Genomic DNA, 20,450 nt, shown 5'->3' with positions numbered 1-20,450 from the left:
CATGTGGAGAGAATGGATAACATTAGAGTGGTGAAAATTATCTGACCGAATTGGAAGGAGGGAGGAGGAGAGGTAGGCCAAGGAGAAGGTGGAGGGATATGATGGATGAGTGTATGATGATGAGAGCTTTGGAAGTCGGTGAGGCTAGGGGATTGACAAGAGATCGAGCTGGCTGGATGAGTATTGTGAGGAGAAGCGCGTTATCAGGGATTTGGTACCCCCAGCGTCCAGATTGACTCTATGGGATACGTTTATGTGAAACTACATAACATGGTGAATGTTTTTGGCATATCAGATATAGCCAGGATTCCGGGGGCTTGAATGGTGAGCGAATGGAAGCGCGGTCCCTTGAATAGGGCAAACTTGGGCTGTCTGGACGTTGCTACTCCACACCCTGCCCAAGGGTGAGAAAGGAGGTCCGGGTGATGATGATGAAGATGAAGATGACATCAGTAGTTTTTGTTAATCATGTTTCATGGTTGGTGTCACTAATATATTTTTTTATGTTTAAGGGTTGATATTGTCACTGATATAATTATGTTTAGTGGTTGTTATCATTATCATACGTGTTCTGATATTCATATTGAAAAAGGATATGTATGAACCACCATGTTATTAAGTGATTTATTTGCATAATTATGACAGAGTGACTGGTGTATATCCTGACTTGTATCGATCTCTGCCTTCATTAATTTTGTTGACATATAGCCCATAAGTCAAAACATACAAATATAATTCAGAATCGTGTTGGATAAAAAAGAATATGCCTACTTTCTAAGTTTTTGAATGAATGCCTACTTTAGCCTAATTTAATTCCACATAACATGAGCCTCTGGAGGTAACATAACCTAGCCTAGCCTAAATGTAGTCAGAAAAGCCTATGCTAGCATAACCTAATCCAATTTAATGTAGTTAGCTAAACCTATTATAACAGAACCCAGCCAGATGTAATATAATGGAACCTCACTATGCTTAGATCAACCAAGCCAAATGAAACCCAGCCAAATCAAGTCTAATGTACCTCAACCAGACCTCACGTAGCCTAACCTAGCCTAACCTAACCAACATAAACCTACGTAATTCAGCCCACTCTAACTTAACCTGACCCAAGAAGACCCTGCCTAATCTAACATAAGCTAACCCAACCAAACCAAATTACACCAGACCCAGCTAAACCCAACCAAACCATGCCTAATCCATCCCAACCTAACTTAACCCAACCCAACCAAACAAAACCAACCCAATCAAACTAAACAAACCCAACTCAACCAAACCAAGCTTAACCCCACCTAAACCAAAACAAACCAAAACAAACCAAGCCAAACACAAGCCAAAACAAACCAAGCCAATACCAAACCAAACCAAACCAAACCCAAACCAAACAAACCCAAACCAAAACAAACCCAAACCAAAACAAACCCAAACCAAAACAAACCAAAACTAAAACAAACCCAAACCAAAACAAACCAAGCCAGACCCAAACCAAAACAAACCAAGCCAAACCCAAACCAAAACAAACCAAGCCAGACCCAAACCAAAACAAACCAAGCCAAACCCAAACCAAAACAAACCAAGCCAAACCTCACCCAAACCAAATAAAACCAAGCCTAACACAACCCAGCCAAACCAAACTAAACCAAGCCTAACTCAACCCAACCAAACTAACCCATCCTAACCTAACCCAACCATCGGTGGCTAAACCCTCAATGTAAACCCATGCTGTGGTGTCTGTAGGGGTGTTTCCCGAGGCCAGCAAGGACCCAGTCATCCAGATCGGCAACACTGTGGTGCGTCAGGGGGAGTCGGAGCCGTTCCTTCGCATCATCTTCACGCTGCAGGAATGTGCTCCCATCGTTGGCGCCAAGGTTATGTCGTATACACAGGAGAAGGATATGCTGGAGGTGAGGAGGTTGTGCTTGTGGTGGGGAGGTCATGCGTGAGGTGCTGAGGTTATGCTTGAGGTGGTGGTGTTGTGCTTCAGGTGTTGGTGTTATGCTTGATGTGGGGAGGATATGCTTGAGGCATTGAGGTTATGCCTGAAGTAGGAAGGTCGTGTGTGAGGTAAGGAGGTTGTGCGTGAGGTGTTGAGGTTATGCTTGAGGTGTTGAGGTTATGCTTGAGGCGGAGAGGCTGTGCTTGAGGAGGGGAGGTTGTGCTTGAGGTGGGGAGGTCATGCTTGAAGTGGGGAGGTCATGCTTGGGATGGGGAGACTGTGCATGAGATGGGGAGGTTGTGCTTGAAATGGGAAGGTCGTGTTTGAGGTTGGGAAGGTCATGCTCGGGGCGTTGAGGTTGTGCTTGAGGTGGGGAGGCTGTGCGTGAGGTGGGGAGGTTGTGCTTGAAGTGAGAAGGTTGTGCTTAAGGAAGGGAGGAAGGTCATGCTTGAGGTGGGAAGGTTATGCTTGAGGAAGGGAGGGTGGGAGGTTATGCTTGAGGAAGGGAGGGTGGGAAGGTTATGCTTGAGGAGGGGAGGGTGGGAGGTTATGCTTGAGGAAGGGAGGGTGGAAGGTTATGCTTGAGGAAGGGGGGGTGGGAGGTTATGCTTGAGGAAGGGGGGGTGGGAGGTTATGCTTGAGGAAGGGAGGGTGGGAAGGTTATGCTTGAGGAGGGGAGGGTGGGAGGTTATGCTTGAGGAAGGGAGGGTGGAAGGTTATGCTTGAGGAAGGGAGGGTGGAAGGTTATGCTTGAGGAAGGGGGGGTGGGAGGTTATGCTTGAGGAAGGGAGGGTGGGAGGTTATGCTTGAGGAAGGGAGGGTGGAAGGTTATGCTTGACGAAGGGAGGGTGGAAGGTTATGCTTGAGGTTGGGAGTTCATGCTTTAGGGAGGGAGGTTGAAAGGTCATGCTGGAAGTAAGAGGGTCATGCTTGAGGGAGAGAGGGTGGGAGGTTATACTTGAGATGGGAAGGTCGTGCTTGAGAAAGGGAGGGTGGGAGATTATACTTGAGATGGGAAGGTCTTGCTTGAGATGGGAAGGTCATGCTCGAGATAGGGATATCATGCTTGAGGAAGGGAGGGTGGGAGGTTATACATGAGATGGGAAGGTCTTGCTTGAGAAAGGGAGGGTGGGAGGTTATGCTTGAGATGGGAAGGTCGTGCTTGAGATAGGAAGGTCTTGCTTAAGATGGGAAGGTCGTTGAAGTAAGGGGATCATGCTGGAGGGAAAGGGGTCATGCTTTGAGATGAGGGGATCATGCTTGAGGTGGGAGGGGGAGTCACCTTATGTGGAAAGGTCATACTTGAGCAGGGAGGGAGGTTATGCTTGAGGTGAGAGGGGATAGGTGGAATGAAATGCTTGATATGAGGAAGACAGGAAAGCATGAATAACCAGTAACAGTTCATGTGATGCAGGCTGTGTTATGTGATGATATGAAGGGCCACAGCCCAGTGGGCAAATGTCACATTTTTCACGTGGAAAAGATGTGGACTGGAGATGTCTAAAAAATGTGGATATCTGATCTTTTTTGATAGTTCGTTTCACGAGAATTTAAACACGTGTAATAGACGTGTTGAAATTCTCGAGTAATACACAATAATATCTGGTGGAATAAATCACATGCATGCAAATTAGAAAGGCTCTCTAGAAGCCAAATGGATTAGAAAAATATTCATTCACTCCCTAACTCCAACAAGTTCTTGCTATGCTGGATAAAAGTAATAATTTAGCCAGTATAAATTGTCAAATTCATCAATCATCAAAGCATTGTTAGCTTATAAGTCGATTAACTCATACAGACTATAATCAGTTCAGCTTGGGAAGAACTTGTGGGATCTAGGAATTGAATGTAAATTATTTTTATCCATTTGATTTCTAGAGAGCCTTCCTAATTTAAGTCGTATAAACTTGTCTAATAATTCGTTTTCGTTTTTAAAGGTTCCAACATGCTTGCATGTGTCGGCCTTGGTCACCTAATGGCGGCTCTCCACGCTGCACGATCCATTGCAGCCTCCCTGTTCAGTCCCTTAACCCTAAGGTCACACTTAATGACCTCGTCCCATGTCTTTCTCAGTCTACCCCTCATAACCCCACCCCCAATATTAACACTTCTCACCTTCTTCACCCAATTATCATCCCCCATCCTCTCCACATGTCCAAACCACCTCAATCTACCTCTCCTCATCACAACACCAATACATCCCAGTCCCATCCTACCTCTCAACTCTTCCATTGTAAACCCAGCCCCTCCAGGCCTTGGACGCAGGGACGCACTGCACATCCACCTAATCATTGTCGTTTCTGTACGTCTGAGCCGGCGAATATCTTCCTCCTTCACTGCCCAGGTCTCACTGCCATACAGCATTACACTCCTAACAAATCCTGCATACAAAGACCCCTTAGCACGTAGGGAGAGCCCTCTCAATGTCAGGAGAGGCAAGAGCTCCCTGAACTTCTTCCAACCACTTCTCACCCTAGCCACAGAGCTAGCTCCAGCCCCACCTCCAGCACACAACATGTTTCCCAAATAACAAAACTCTTCCACACACTCAAGAGATTCACCAGCAAGTTCAATCCTTTCACGTCTGACAATCTCCACCTGCTCACCCCGGCACGCCGTACACATAAAATCAGCATTATCTCGCAGTCTACCTCTGATACCACTACATCTCTTATGCACCCATTTATCACACACACCGCACAAGATGGAATTACTTCCCACGCCCTTGTGGCAAACTGCACATGGCCACTCTCCCTCGTCTTTGACAGTACCGCCACCAACCCTAGATATCATCACTTTTGTTTTATCTGCATCTACCCTCAAACCCTTTTGCCCCATACCATCTCTCCACTTCCTAAACCTTTCCTCCACCTCCCTTTCATTCTCTGCAATCAACACCAAATCATCAGCATACAACAACTCCCACGGGAGTCCGTTTCTAAAGTCACGTGAAAGGGCTTCAGGTACCATGATAAATAACATGGGACTCAAGACTGACCCCTGATGCACACCAACATTCACGGAAAACTCATCACCCAAATCTCCATTCACTCTCACCTGGGTGTGAGCACCCACATACATGGCCATAACCACCCTAACCAGCCACTCCTCCAAGCCAAGCTTTCTCATTGCCCACTTCACCACCTCTCTAGGGACTCTGTCAAAGGCCTTTTCCAAATCAACAAAAACAAAATAAAGATCCCTTCTCCTACCAATATATTTTTCCTAAAGCTGTCGAACAAAGAATATGGCATCAGTGGTCCCCCTACCTGGCATAAACCCAAACTGCATCTCATCAATAATAATAGATAAAATAAACAGTCAAGATGCATCATAATCATTATCGGGTTAATTTTCAATAATGTGCAAACTATATAAATGTCCTGCAAGATTCATATACTGCATACAATACTGTAACTACATCAGTAGAGTTAAGGTATAGTTAATGGTGAACGGAACCCATGAAACTTGTTGTGACTATAAGGTGCAATACATCAATAGTCTGCGCAAGATTGGACACTAATGAATATAGGTATGTTTTAAATTAATACACAGAGTAGTTGTTTAATTTATATATTGTGTATTACAGCAAAATCATTCACATTGCTATCTTAAAGAGTTGATGAGGTGAAAAGCTTTGGATTCCACCTTCTGCAGAAGAGCTCAATGTGATAAAAAAGAAAGTAATTAATCAGAGAAAATAATTGAGGCAACTCATTAGGGAAAACATAAAATGCCATAGGGGATACTAAAGGTTAACAGGGGATCAGATAAGACAGTAAGGATAGTAGACAACTAACAACCATCAGCACATTCAGCAGCGTGTTCATTTCAGTAGCCAGATCCATTGCTCCTCTTAGAGTACAAAAGAAAATATAAAGACTACAAACAATTAATCAGAAACCCTGGGAGCACTGTGAAAAACAAAACCCTACTTAGATGCTACCACCAAGAATAATAATATATAGTGTAGGTTCTGTGTGACAAATGGAGAAGCTGTCCACTATCCCCTTAAGGACAGTGCTGGCTGCATGGTATGTGCGGTTCTATGCGGTTCTATACATGTAGGAGAATTACAGTGCTAGATTATCTGAAAGAATAAAACATAGATATTAGTTTCAAGACAACAATAAGTACAGTAAATTAGGGAATTTTTTTTGTTTAGTTCATAGTACCGTGGGCTCACACAGTATGCGAGTTCACAGTACACAAATCGCATAGTATGCGAGTGACCAAAATAATAACCAAAAAACCTTCACTGCGCGAGTTTAGCCCACAATCCGCGAGGTAGAGGCAAGGAGTGGCCCAAAACCACTATTTTCCCTGACTAAGCGACTCCCATCCCTGACTATGATGGAGGATGGATGTTTGCTCCACTACTCAGACCATGACATATTTTTCGGTTCGGTGAAGTGTTATAAATGTTAAATCTGAGTCTGCGGTTTTATACATTTTCTGTTACTTAAGCCAACTGACGTCACACACAAGCCACACCTCCCTGCGCCCTGATGGAAAGTGAACCAACTTGGTATTAGTAGACTTAGTCTTTAATAATGTTTGAACTCGATGAATGACAGTCATTTCGCGAATGCCAAGTTGTTATACAGCAAATACGTCCATAACAAGATAAGGAATGAAGCAGACAAACAAGAAGAGATGAAGGAAATTGCCAAAAATGTGAGCAGTAGCAAGGAGATGGAAGATCCTCCCCTGACTCACCCACCACCATCCCCTCCACCTCCACTGCCCCCCCCCCCCGACTCACCAGCTGCCTCCACCTCCACAGTCCCACCTGCTTCACCTGGCATACCTGCAACCCCCACCATAATGACTTGCTGCATTCTGGAAGAAATATAACATTCAAAAGGCCATAAATTTCTTCATCAAAGCCTGGAATAATACAACACTGGCAACTGTTAAACATGCGCTGTGTGGGGGGAGGGTGCAGCGGGGGCACTCTAAATGTGCTGCCGTGCCTTGGAACCCTTGTTATTTACATCCATCAGGCATGTTGTCTACTGTTGTTAAGGTGACTGATCATATTTTTGTTATTGTAGCTATATCTCCAGTATATGTCTGAAAATTTTCCCTTTACTATGTCTCTAAGGGTCAAAAAATGTCAAAGTTTGAGGGGATACCTCCCATATGTAATTTTTCTCATAAGATTATGTATTCACAGTGCGCAATTTCAAAGTGCTCGAAGACAAGGACTGCCCATCCACTTGTACTGTGCAAGCCCGCTGTATTTTATTTATTTATTTTTTCAGTATTGGTATGAAGTAACCATTTTTTGCATGATTTAGGGAACAATTTCCACCACAAACAAATCCTAAAGCTTGTAATTGGGTGAAGTCAAATTCGAATATAATATCCTTAACCCCTTAACCGCAGGGCGTCACTTTCATGACGCTCGGCCACAATGGATCATACCGCGGGGCGTCACTTTTGTGATTCTGAGTTATTTTGAATTATCCTGGGCTCTCATGTGGTGGCTTGTATCATCTATCAGTACTGCCAATGTCCAACACTAGTCAGCACTCCAAATCTCATCTGTACTCCCATCCATTCTTGACCTTTTAGCGATTTTACCCCCTTCGTGACTCCCCTCCCTACCTGCCCTCCATTACCCTGTCCTCTCACCTCCCACGCCGCGCTGCGCTACGCAAATTTCCCCCAGATTTTTCCTCAGATTTCATCCATTGAAATAAGCCCTATGCCCTATACTTATACAAAATAATATATACCAAAAAAAAAATAAGGTAAGTGATAGTGTTATATGCCAGGAATTGGCTAATTATCACCTGACAACACCTCACGTGCATTCATTCGCTACATTACCACGGTAATTTCCCCTTTGAATTATGCCTTGTAATCGACGTCTGTAATAAAAATATATATCAGAAAGGAAGGGAGAAGCCTAAGTGACATTTACATTCACCTGGAACTACCTATTTCTTTATGTATTGCCGAGATTTTCTACCTATAAAAAATTAGCATGTAAGTTAGCAGCAGTCAGCCTCAGTGTCATTGTCAGCCCTTCCCTTCTCAGATAAGCCGCGGCATTTAGTTCCTTGTCCTCCGCTGTAGTGAAACCATGTCGCACTCATGCCCCGCCATTCCTGCTGCTTCTGCGCCCATTGCAAAGGGCCCCGTGACCTCTACCCCTAAGAAAAGTAGTGAGGGAAGCAGGAAAGGACTTAGTGACTCTGCAGTGGCACGTGAACTTGCAGAATTGTCCATGGTGATGATGGACAGTGATTTTGACGATTCGGGTGAATCGTGTGATGAGCTGGGTGAGGTTATCATGCCAGAAAGTGCTAGTACGAGTGCTTCAGTGTCGGAAGTAGTCTCTAGCTCCAAGGGAAAGGAGCCGTTAGTGCAGCAAGGCAAGGAATTTGGGAAGGGAGTGAAAAGGCAGTGTGTTAGCCCCAGAACAATGCCCCCGCATGACCCAGCCCGCCATGAGTCCCGAGTGCATTCACCTCCCCGTTCTCCAAGCCCCACTTCACTCATTTCTTCCTCATCGTCGACTGAGTTATCTCCAGAGTCTTCGTCGTCAGAGTCACCACCAGCATCTACAGTGAAGGCAGGCCGTAGAGGAAGAGGTAAATCCAGGACTGTGAAAAGTAGTGTTGTTAGTAGGTTAAGGGCTGCTAGTGCTGTACGGCAACCCAGGGTCAATGCAAGTGGCCTTGAAAGAGATAAATCTGCTTCACAGCCAACCACCACCACCACCCGCCCTACACAGCCACGACAGGGAATCCTGGACGCCTTCGCATGGACGGAAGGGTCAGATTTTGTGCCTGAAAATTTAGTATTTGATGAGAGCTCCTCAGGAGTTCAGCCTGCCTTCACTATTGACGAAAATGCTGAGTGTGTGGACTACCTTTTGGCCTTCCTAGATGACGAAGTCATGCAGCACATATGTGATGAGACCAACAGGTATGAATCACAACGTGCTGCAAGTGGTACAGGTGCAGCCAAGATGCAACATTGGTCCATGCTGGGAGTGCAGGAGCTGTATGTGTTCTTTGCCCTCATGCTTCTCATGCCACACTCCAAGAAGCATGAGTTGGAAGAATACTGGTCCATGGACCCCTTACTACCCTCACCCACCTTCAATAAGTACATGGCCAGAGATCGCTTCCAGAACATCATGGGAAACCTGCACTTTGCTGACAACGATGTACCTTCCCAAACTGACCCACTCTGGAAGATCCGGGAGATTCTGAGCAGAATGAAGGATAAGTTTATGTCATTCTTCCACCCCTTTCAGAAGGTTGTCATTGACGAATCCTTGGTTTTGTTCAGAGGACGTCTTCGGTTTGTTCAGTACATTCCAAGCAAACGCCATCGCTTTGGAATTAAGTTCTTTGTACTGTGCGACTGTAAGACGGGGTACATCCTTGACTTCGTCATTTATTCAGCCAGCACTGTCGATCTGGATAAAACACACCCCCTTGGCTTCTCAGGCTGTGTAGTGAAAGCGCTCCTTGAAAAGTATTTTGGTGGGAATCATGTGCTGTATACAGACAACTACTATACAGCACCGAAACTTGCCAAATACCTTTCTGAGCACGGCATTGGCTCCTGCGGCACTGTCAAAAGTAATCGTGCTCACTTCCCCAAATTCACAGAGACAGGAACCTCGCAGCGAGGAGACGTGCACCTACGCAAGTCTGAGAAGATGCTGGCAATACGGTGGCATGACAAAAGGGTCGTGCACATGCTCACCACCGTATATAAGGGGGAGATGACAGACAGTGGGAAGGTCGACCGTAGGACAGGCGAACCTGTGATGAAACCTGATGCTGTGTTGGACTACAATATCAACATGCGGCTGGTGGACAAGTCCGACATGATGATTGGTGAGATCGACTGCTTCAGGAAGAATACTAGGTGGTACAGGAAAGTTTTTCTGCATCTCATAGATATGACGATGCTGAACGCCTTCATCCTGTACAAGATGAAGGTCAAGCCACCCAAGTCCTTCTCCCTGAGGTTGTTCACCAGGACTTGTGTCCAGCAGTTGCTGGAAAGATATGGTAGGGTGACAGCAGCAACTCCAAGGTGCCATCCAGTAACACTTCCCGACCGACTTGAGCAGAGGGCGTATATGGATCGGCACAGACTTGAGCTTATGCTTGCCACAGGGAAAAGGAAGGCTGCGATTCGCAGGTGTCAGGTGTGTGCACATACCACCCGCCGCACACCTGGGCACAAACGCATCTCTTGGCAGTGCGCTGAGTGCCAGGTTCTCCTCTGTGTTACCTGCTTCTTTGATTACCACAGCCAGAAGCAGTTCTAACAGTGCAAGTGTGAAAGGAGAATAATGTGTAAATAATGTGTAAGTAAATAATGTGTAAATAGGAAGTGAAAGCAATGGATGTTCAGTACATATGATTGAACAGTGTATTATAGTTTTATCTTACTGAAAGTGACAGTGAATAACATAGTGTAAGTAAAATAGAAGGGTAAATATTGAAAATAGAATAGAAAATGTAAATAGTAATGTAAGTAATTAGTAATATAAGAATATGAGTACAAATAATTTATGTTATAACAGTGAAAGTGAATCCGTGGCTCTCTACGTATTTTACTGAATGAAAAATTGAATGACTTCAGTGACAATAAACTAATACTACTGAAGGAAACTTATGGAGAAAGACTCCAGATATATATAAGTGTGATATAGTAATAGAAATATAAAGTGTGAGGGGTTTTATGAATAATAAATGACAGAGTACCAAGAGCGAACTAGCGCAAGTGCGACGATCAGACGCGCTCGTAAGTTCCATTGCTTTCACAGTATTTTTTTTTTTTGGAGTATGGATCCCAAACTACTTGAAAATCATAGAGTAGTGTTTATAGTGTTAATATCTGGCTGTGGTAATCATATTACGGGTTGTCGGGAAGTGTAAAGTGGAGACTTCGTTACCCAACTTCAGAGGTCTCCACAAGTCCTACGGTAACCGAAGAAGGCTCAACAAACATTCCAGGAGAAAGCTGAAGGTATGTGCCATAAGCATATGTAATTTTAATATTCTAGGACTAATAACTGATTTTTGGCAAATATTTTTTGAGAGTCTGTTGGAGCCCGAATAACCCTGCGGGACACGCAAAACATTGGTAAACATGCCCTCGGTGTAGGGGTTAAACTGGTACTAAATATATATACATATATATATATATATATATATATATATATATATATATATATATATATATATATATATATATATATATATATATATATATATATATATATATATATGCAAATTTAATTTTTTCTCTGGAGGGAGGATTTACCCATATTAACATTTAAATTGACAATACTTTCAACCACATATGATCACATACTTACCCAAACCTGTCCTAACTCTCATTAAGGGGTTGAAGTCAAATACTAGTTGAAAACTGTAAACTCGAACAAATTATTTACCTTTTAGTATTAACCTAATCTAATTTAACCTAACCTAACCTGGCGTAATCCCTGTGCGTGGGTAAAGTCATATAGGAAATAAAAAAAAGGGAAATTCAATTGAATTAAGTGCTTTTTAACCCGTTAACTGTGGCATTAGGTTTCATGGTCAATCCCCCCATGCACAAAAAAATGGGATTTTTTTTTTCCCTCAAAAATCATTTTTGTTCTTATAAATGAAAGAGTCCATGGAAAAGAATAGGAAACCAAATATGAGTTCATTATTTACCTTAGTTTGGCTGTGGTACGCTATTTGCGGACATTTGGGTGAAAAATGTAGCGTGTTAAAAAAAAAAAAAAGAACTTGAGCATATGATGTACATAGCAGTCGCATGCTATTCTTCATATGATGTACGTAGCAGCTATCGGGTTAATTAAACAAACCTAACCTACCAAATCAGACCTAATCCAACAAAATTTAACCCCCAACCTACCCTACATTAACCCGCCCCGTCCCGACGACATATGGGTACGTTGCAACGATTTGCATTTGCCAGTCCCGGCGACGTACCAGTACGTCGTGCAATTGCAATGTGCATAATTTCGACAATTTTCAAATTTCGCGCTTGATTTGCGGTACGTACCCTCGCCTGACCTTCCCCTACCTGCCACCAGGCGGGGACACTCGGCGACCCCGCGCGACCCGCGCTAGCCTGCCACTCGTCCACTCACCTGGTAGCCAAGGTCCTGCTCAGACATGGCTAAGAGAGGTCTCTCAGAGAGCGAGATTCAAGTCGCCCTGGACACCTTTACCGGCGACAGTGATTCCCCACTGGATGACGAGGAGATGGACAAGGATTATGTGCAGCCAGAGGAGGAAGAAACCACCAGCAGTGACGAGGAAGTTCCGTCACCCAGGAAGCGGTAGTATGTGACTTACCGTGCTGCTAGAGAGGGGCAGGAGGCAAAGAAGGCACGTGGTATATCATATCCCTATCCCCAGCGTGCTTTGGAAGCAGAATTCGAGGTCGAGGACAAGGACGAGGACAAGGACGGAGCCGTGGGACGTGCTGCCACGTGGTATGGACGGGAGGTGATTACACATCGTGGCCCAGAGCGCACACCACGTCGTATGAGCAGGTATGGGCCTAGCATTCTGTTTGGGGAGCTAGGAAGTCAAGTGGAGGGAGTGGGGAGTGAAATGGAAAGTCCTGGGATTAGGGAAAGTGAGAGTGACGTGAGTGAGTCATTGCTCTCCCTACGTAGTGTGAGGCGGCAGAGTGGATCACGTGGGCCAGTGCGGGTGCGTTCATTATCACGTGGGGTTGTGAGGGAGGGGGAAGGTGGGGAGGAACCACTCCAAAGCACGTCTTATGCTCCCCAATATCCCCTAACACGTGGTCGAGCAAGGTTGCGTAAGAGAGCACGTGGTGTGGTAATGGAGGGGGAAGGTGGGGAGGAACCACTCCCCAGCACGTCTTCTGCTCCCCAATATTCAACAATTTCATCCCCACAGCCCCCTAATGTTCCTCAAGGCCGTAAGGGTAAGGGAAAGGGAAAGGGTAAAGGCAGAGGGAAGAGGAGTGACAGTGGGGAAGCCCTCTGTACTCCTTCTCCCCCACCTCCCCAACCAGGATCTCCTCCCCACCCAGACGAAGGCGGTGATGGGGACGAGGAATTTGTGTTGTGGGATTGGGAGGATGGGAGTGATTTTTCTCCTCTCATTCACCCCTTCACTGAGCAAGGGCGATCTGGCTGCATTACACCAGGTATTCACTGTAATTCAACCAGGTTGGATTTTTTCCACCTGTTTTTCAGTGAGGCATTCGTAGATCAGATCGTTTTTCAAACAAACCTGTTTGCAAGCGCCCAGCGCCTAGAAAGTGAAAGACTGGGAACAAGGAGTAGGCATTCTATGATCTATGATTACCCTGTCTCCATTCCAGAAATATTCTTATTTTTTGCCCTTGTCCTTTTGATGGGTATTATACAAAAGAACAGAATTCCTGCTTACTGGACTAGGGACCCTGTTATGTTTACCCCCATATTTGGTCAAGTGATGAGCCGTAATCGGTTTCAACAAATTCTAAGTCGCCTCCATTTTTATGATGCTCATGACCCTGCAAATGCAAACAACACGGACAAAATGAGGCGCATTCGGTTGGTCTTTGATCACCTCAGGCAAACCTTTCGATCCTCATTCTATCCCTATAGAGATCTCGTCATAGACGAGAGTCTCGTGTTGTGGAGAGGCAATATTTCATTCAGACAGTATATACCCAGCAAAAGGCACCGTTTTGGGTTCAAGATCTTTGTTATGTGTGACTGTAGGACTGGATACGTGCAAGACATAGTCTTGTACACCGGTGCACAGACAGACATAATAGAAGATCGAAGTATAGGACTTTAGGGAGCAGTGCTAAAGACGATGATGCAAGACTACCTTCATCGTGGTCACGTTCTCTACCTCGACAACTGGTACATTAGCCCTCTTCTCGCTCGTTATCTTTACACACATGAAACGGGAGTCTGTGGAACCATAAAGGTGAACCGGCATCACATGGTCCAGGTAGGGCGGAAACTTGCAAAGAATGAGGTTGTCTTCTTCAAAGCCAACAACATCCTTGCAACAATGTGGAACCACAACAGAGAAGTAAGCCTCTTGTCCACGGTTCACCGCCCCTTGATGCACCGTACTGATTCTGTTGATTACCATAGCGAGAGCAGGCATCGTGTTTGGAAACCTGAGTGTGTAATGGATTACAATATAAACATGCGCCTCGTGGACCAGTCTGACTCCATGATATCGACGGTAGAGTGTGCCAGGACCACGATGAAGTGGTATAAGAAACTGTTATTTCACTTACTAGATATCACTGCTCTGAATTGCCACCACCTTCACGCCATGACCACAGGAGTTCAGGAAACATTTGAAGGGTTTGTGAGGGAGCTCACTCGAGAAATCTTTGCTAAGTATGCTGTTGAAAGGCCCCAACAGCGCCCCCGCACTGCCCCTATTACCCAGACTCCCCAGAGAATATCCGGCCGCCATTTCCCCACTGCTATCCCTCCCCAGCCCAACAGACCTAGACCCCAGCGCAGGTGTCACATGTGCAGTAATTCCCAGGTGAGACTCACGACACAGAGGAAGGACACCCGCTATGAGTGCGTGCAGTGTGACGTGGGTCTGTGTATTCACCCATGTTTTAGTGAATATCACACGTTGCTGCAATTTTAGCATGGTGTGAATGCGAAAGGACGCTGAAATTATGAGGTAAATGTGACAGACAGACGCTCTGTGAAAATATCAGTCATGTGGATCTCCAAATATTAGTATAAAGTGCCTACGGGTAGAACATAAGTGAAAACATTGGGTGTAAGTATATAAATCTGCCCTCAGTTGAAACTTACATAGAGAGGGTTGTTTGATGCGATATTCTGTCGCTCAGTGCAATAAATACGGCCCGTTATTATATATTTATTATTATGTGACATTCTTACGGGTATAATATAAGTTCAAATTATTGTATATGATGATGTATATTCTAAGTCAAATATTCATAGCGTGTCTATAAAGATAAGATTTCCTGACGCTTAGTCGAATGAATAAGGCACGTATTAGTCAAAATAAAAGTCAGCAAGTGATAAAGTGAATAATTAGTATATAAGTGTGTGAGTGAATTAGTATATAAGTGTGTGAGTATTATGTATGACGAAACATTCCTTGCGAGGGTATTTTCAGGCGATATTCTCACGCTCACTTGAATAAATAATGGCAGTAAGTATGTACAGTGCATTCTAGGGGTGTAAACGTGTGTAATGTAAGTGGGAAAATATAACTGGAGTGAATAAATAAAGTAGATGATGAAACACGAGTGTTTGAGATCGTGGTTGCTACGTGAATAGGCGCTAGCATATCGCTAAATGCCCTCGTAATGAATGAAAATAATTGAAAACCTTTACAGTGGTGGAGGAAAGGTTCTATGTAAATGGGAAAATAATTGGAAAGTGATAAAACAATTTGGTATGTTGAAATACGAGTCACAGCGAGTGCACTTACTAAGCTGATGTGCGCTAAACTTATGCTGCATGTCATCATAATGAATGAAAACATCTGAAAACACTTACAAACAGTTGTAATTGGTAAATTGTCATTGAAACAGAAGTATACAAGTAGAAAAAATGATAGGTTGACTCATACCAGAAACTTAGCATATAGCATGTTACGACTCAGACCAAACTCGCTATGCTCGCGCGATGGTACAATGCTTATTTTTCCTATATATGTGTCTGAAATCCATTATATTGTTACTGTTATTGTTTATTAGTTCAAATTCAATAAATGTAGAGGTGTTGTGTGTTGTTTCTCCCATTATTCCTTACCATAGAAAACGTAAACGCATATCCAGCCCATTACAGAATACGATACCTGCGGGGGGAAACCGCACCTTTACAGACCACTTATAGACCGCAGGAACCACTTTCTTCATGATTTTCCATCGTTTCTCGACCTAAGCGGAAGTTTTAGAAGAAAAAAAAAAAATCCAAAAAGGCTTGGGACTGGGGGATGTCATAGGTGCGGAAAGGCTCGGGACGTGACGGGTTAACTGCAAAAGCATCTTACCTAACCTAACCTGGCCTAATCCCTGTTTGTGGTTGAAGACATATACAAAATAAAAAAAAGGAATTAAAATCGAACAAAGTGCATTTTAATCTAACCTAACCTACGAAATCAGACTTAATCCAACCAAATTTAATCCTCAACCTAATCTAAATTAACTGTGAAAGCTCATAAATTTGAGGGCAGGGACGGGCTAACGTCGCCCTCCCCAAACCATGACTATACAGAGAGTTGTTACTGGACGAACAAAAACACCTAAAATGGACATATTTGCGAGAAAAATGTCATATATGAAACTCCCCCTAAGTTGAGGAGTAAATATCATTGGAAAGGCTGGATTTCCCCTAGGGTGTGGCTAAACGAAATGTAATACTCCCTAATTTAGCACTATAGAGGCACCTGACAATTAATGCCTAGCCTATAGGCTAGCCTAGGCCCTATACATCATGCGGATAGGTTAGGCTATTTAGACCGAGCCTGTGTGGTTGAATTGTTTATTTAAGGTAAATTTCTTCAACATGCTAGTCTTTATACCTAAAGCTTATATATGATTAGCTTTTGATATTGAAAATTCATAGAGTACTTCAAAAATCTTACCTTCCCTCAAAGCTGGTGCCTTTGTACGTATGGTCAATGGGGGATATGAAAGTTTGTGCAAGGTTACCATTGAAAAGACTCAACCTTCGCTATAGGTAGCAAGATGGAATGGCATAATAGCTAGGATAATGCCACAGATATTAAAATATCATTTGAAATGGCTCAAATAACTATAACATTTATAGAATGTCATTAGATGTAAAAAAAAAAAATATTTATACATGATCAAAGTCAATTCCTCTATATCTAGCGAGAAAGTATGGCTAGATTGTACGAACATGGCGTGTTGTTTACGTCGATTGATGATCTAGTATTATTTCGCATTCGTTAATACTACTACTACTACTACTAATAATAATAATAATAATAATATTAATAAAGAAATTGTTTAATAAGCAAATAAAAAGTATTACTTTGAATATCATGAATATCTACTGTACCATCATTTATATCGCTTAATTAAGGGAGATGATCATTTTAGGTAACGAATTATCCACAACCACTTCAGTCTGTCTGTCTGGCTGTCTGTCTCAAATATGAAATTCATGGAGAAGGTTTGGGGAGGCCTTTGTTCAGGACACCAAATGGCTGATGATGATATATATATCATCATCAGCAGCAGCAGCATGACCTGCCCACCTCCATTTCTATTCTTTTATAACTTCTATAATATCTTTTACTAATTTAGTCTGCTCTCTTACCAAAGATGAAGAGGGTGCAGTGGCTCAGAGGTAGAGCGTCCGACTTGCAATCGCGAGGTTGCGAGTTCGAGCCTCTCATGGGTATTCCGTTGACGGGAGTGGTAGCGCGCTCCTGTAACTTAGTGGGGCTATATGGCAATAGTTGCCTAGCTCGGGGATGACGATCAAATCACCAAAGATGATGTTTTTCTGGCCCTCAAAGATATTCCCAAAGAGCAATATGAACGACAATGTTGGGAATATCCTTATATATATATATATATATATATATATTAGGCAGGCTACATAATTACTTTCATATACACCAAAAAAGGCATAAACTCATGTCACTGCTCGATCTATACAGAATCGGAACTAATCTATTTCATGTGAATTCTACCACCACATATACATCTCATACTATTCTGAGAGAATTCACATGAATTCTTCATCCAGTTTTACACGAGATCTCAGCTAAGTTTCCACGTGGAAAAGATGTAGAAATCTGGTGAATACTGGTGTACACGAGATTTCACCAAATATCCATGACTAAAAGATGTGGAATTCACGAACTGTGCCCACTGGGAGGACACCACTTTCTAGAGTGTAGTAAAAATAGGTCATTCACACAGATAAGAGGATTGGGCTGGGTCTTAGGAAGTATTTATATGTGAAACTGATTTTTAATTGTGGGAAATCAGGTAAAACTCTCTCTGTCTCTCTCTCTCTCTCTCTTTCTCTCTAGCCTGACGCCGTATTCGGGTAAAGGGTGGCCGTTTGTCTTTTAGTTGTTTTAGGGGGAGGGGCACTAACCCTCTGCCAACCAATTTGTTGACACGTAAGAACACGTATGGGTTGGTTATATGGTTACCTCCCAGCGATGTAGATGGTTTCCTGGCTTACAGGAAACCATTAGGCTTGTCGCTCAATGTGAAGCCGCCTGAAAAGGAAAGAAGAATTATAAAAAATGAGAGGAAAGATGGGAGAAATAGAAAATGAGGAAGGCAGACACAGAAAAAGAATGACAAAGGTGAAGGAAGAAGTAGGCAGCACTACATCAAGTGAGTGGATGGTGGTGAGAAATGGGAAGAGAGGAGGGCAGACACAGAAAAAAAATAATAAAGGTGAAGGAAGAAGTGGGCAGCATTACATCAAGTGGGTGGATGATGGTCGCCTCCAGGTAAAGATAATAGGCTTACTGCTGATTTTTTTATAGCGGGAAGTGTGTGTGTGTGTGTGTGTGTGTGTGTGTGTGTTTTTTTTTCATTTATAAAGGCTCCAACTTGCATGCGTCGGCCTTGGTCACCTGATGGTGGCTCTCCATGCTGCTCCATCTCAGGCAGCCTCCGTATAATCCCTGATGTCATACTCTGTGATCTCACCCCAAGTCTTTTTCAGATTGCCTATCCGTACCCCCAACATTGACTTTGCTCACCCTCCTCTTCCAGTTGTCATCCTCCATCCTTTCCACATAATACAGTATTGCTAAATTGTTTATATTTGTAGAGCTGGGCGAAATTCCTGCGTGCTGTGGACCCTGACATCATCACAGGCTACAACATCAACATCTTCGACTTCCCGTACTTGCTGGACCGCGCCAAACACCTCAAGTCCAACACCTTTGCATACTTAGGACGCATCAAGAGCATTAAGTAGGATTGGAAAGTTTTAGAATGCATGATTTTTTGGCCTTTCCTCTCATCGCTCTTTTCTCCTATCCTGTCCTCTCCTCTCCTCTCCCTTAGCCTCCACCCCTCTTCTTCCCTCTCCCTTCCACTCCACCCCTCTTCTTCCCTCTCCTCCTCTCTTCTCTTGTCTCCTCTCCTCTCTTCTCTTCTCCCCTCCTTTCCTCCCCTTTCTCAGGCTCTTCTCTCTTCTCGTGTCTCTTCTCTCCTCTCCTCTCGATTCCACCCCGCTCCACACCACTCCACTTCTCTCCTCTCCTCTCCTGTCCTTTTCTCTCCTGTCTCCTCCCTTCTCCTTTCTTCTCTTCTCTCATAAACTTCCCTTACATGATGGACCATGCTAAGTGCTCAGCATTCATACCTTCTGGTTCAGATGCATCAACAACATCTAGAGGCATTGACAAATTTGTGTGTGTTCTTTGCTGTTAATGGATGTTTAGTCTCTCTCTCTCTCTCTCTCTCTCTCTCTCTCTCTCACACACACACACACACACACACACACACACACACACACACACACACACACACACACACTTGTATAATAAAAATAACTGTGGCAGTAATCATGATGAGAGTTATATTAACAGTTGCAGTCATGTACATAGTTAATAATCTGTCCATGCGTTCTACTCTCTCTCTCTCTCTCTCTCTCTCTCTCTCTCTCTCTCTCTCTCTCACATATAATACTAATAGTGCTAGCAACAGCAGTATTTATGGACAAAGTTATCTCTCAAGTATAATAATAGTGACTAATAGCAGTATTTATGGACAAAGTTATCTCTTTCAGTATAATAATAATAGTGACATTAACAGCAGTATTTATGTACAAAGTTATCACTTTAAGTATAATAGTAGTAGTGACATTAACAGCAGTGTTTATGGACAAAGTTATCTCTCAAGTATAATAATAATAGTGATAGTAACAGCAGTACTTATGTACAAAGTTAATCTTGCTGTCTTCCTCAGGTCAGACATGAAGGACCTAGTGTTGCAGAGTCGACAGATGGGTAGACGGGTGAACAAATCCATCAACATTGAAGGTCGCTGCCAATTTGACCTCCTTATGGTTAGTAATGCCTCACCTTGTATAAAAAAAAACTGTAGCATTTTAATTTTCCTGTAGTCTAGATGAACTTGGTACTACGCATCTGTCTATTGCCAGACGCCTTAATCCTGTATGTAGTGACCAGAAACAAATCACTCTCCATCCTCTCCACATGGCCAAACCTATTAATCTATCTGTCTATTGCCAGACGCCTTAATCCCTTACGGGGTGGTCACAAACAAATCGCCTCCACGTCGCCCTGTCCCCCGCCATTTCACTCCCTGCTCCCAACTCACACCCCCCTCTCTCATATACCTCTCCACACCATCCCTCCACCTCATCCTCGGCCTCCCCCTCCCTCTCCCCCCCCTCCACCTCACTCACATACACTCTCCTCATCAGTCTCTCACCCTCCATCCTCTCCACATGGCCAAACCTTCCTCCTAACGCTTCCTATCACATCCACAT

The 20,450-nt window shown here is 43.7% G+C and overlaps 1 protein-coding gene across 1 annotated transcript in view; it reads left to right on the top strand.

Moving 5' to 3' along the window:
- LOC145395418 (DNA polymerase delta catalytic subunit-like) overlaps positions 1-20,450 on the top strand; it is a 134,054-nt gene that overhangs the window by 23,344 nt on the left and 90,260 nt on the right. The window contains exons 7-9 of the mRNA XM_080269023.1: positions 1,735-1,901; positions 18,759-18,904; positions 19,904-20,003. Coding sequence (XP_080125149.1) covers positions 1,735-1,901; positions 18,759-18,904; positions 19,904-20,003 — 413 coding nt within the window. The remainder of the gene's footprint in view (positions 1-1,734; positions 1,902-18,758; positions 18,905-19,903; positions 20,004-20,450) is intronic.

This window comes from Coenobita brevimanus, chromosome 31, assembly GCF_032717465.1.
Source record: "Coenobita brevimanus isolate Jiangsu-jjx chromosome 31, ASM3271746v2, whole genome shotgun sequence".
Lineage (NCBI taxonomy): Eukaryota > Metazoa > Arthropoda > Malacostraca > Decapoda > Coenobitidae > Coenobita > Coenobita brevimanus.
Note: the sequence above shows the minus strand (reverse complement) of the source record. Positions and strands in the feature narration are given on the sequence as shown.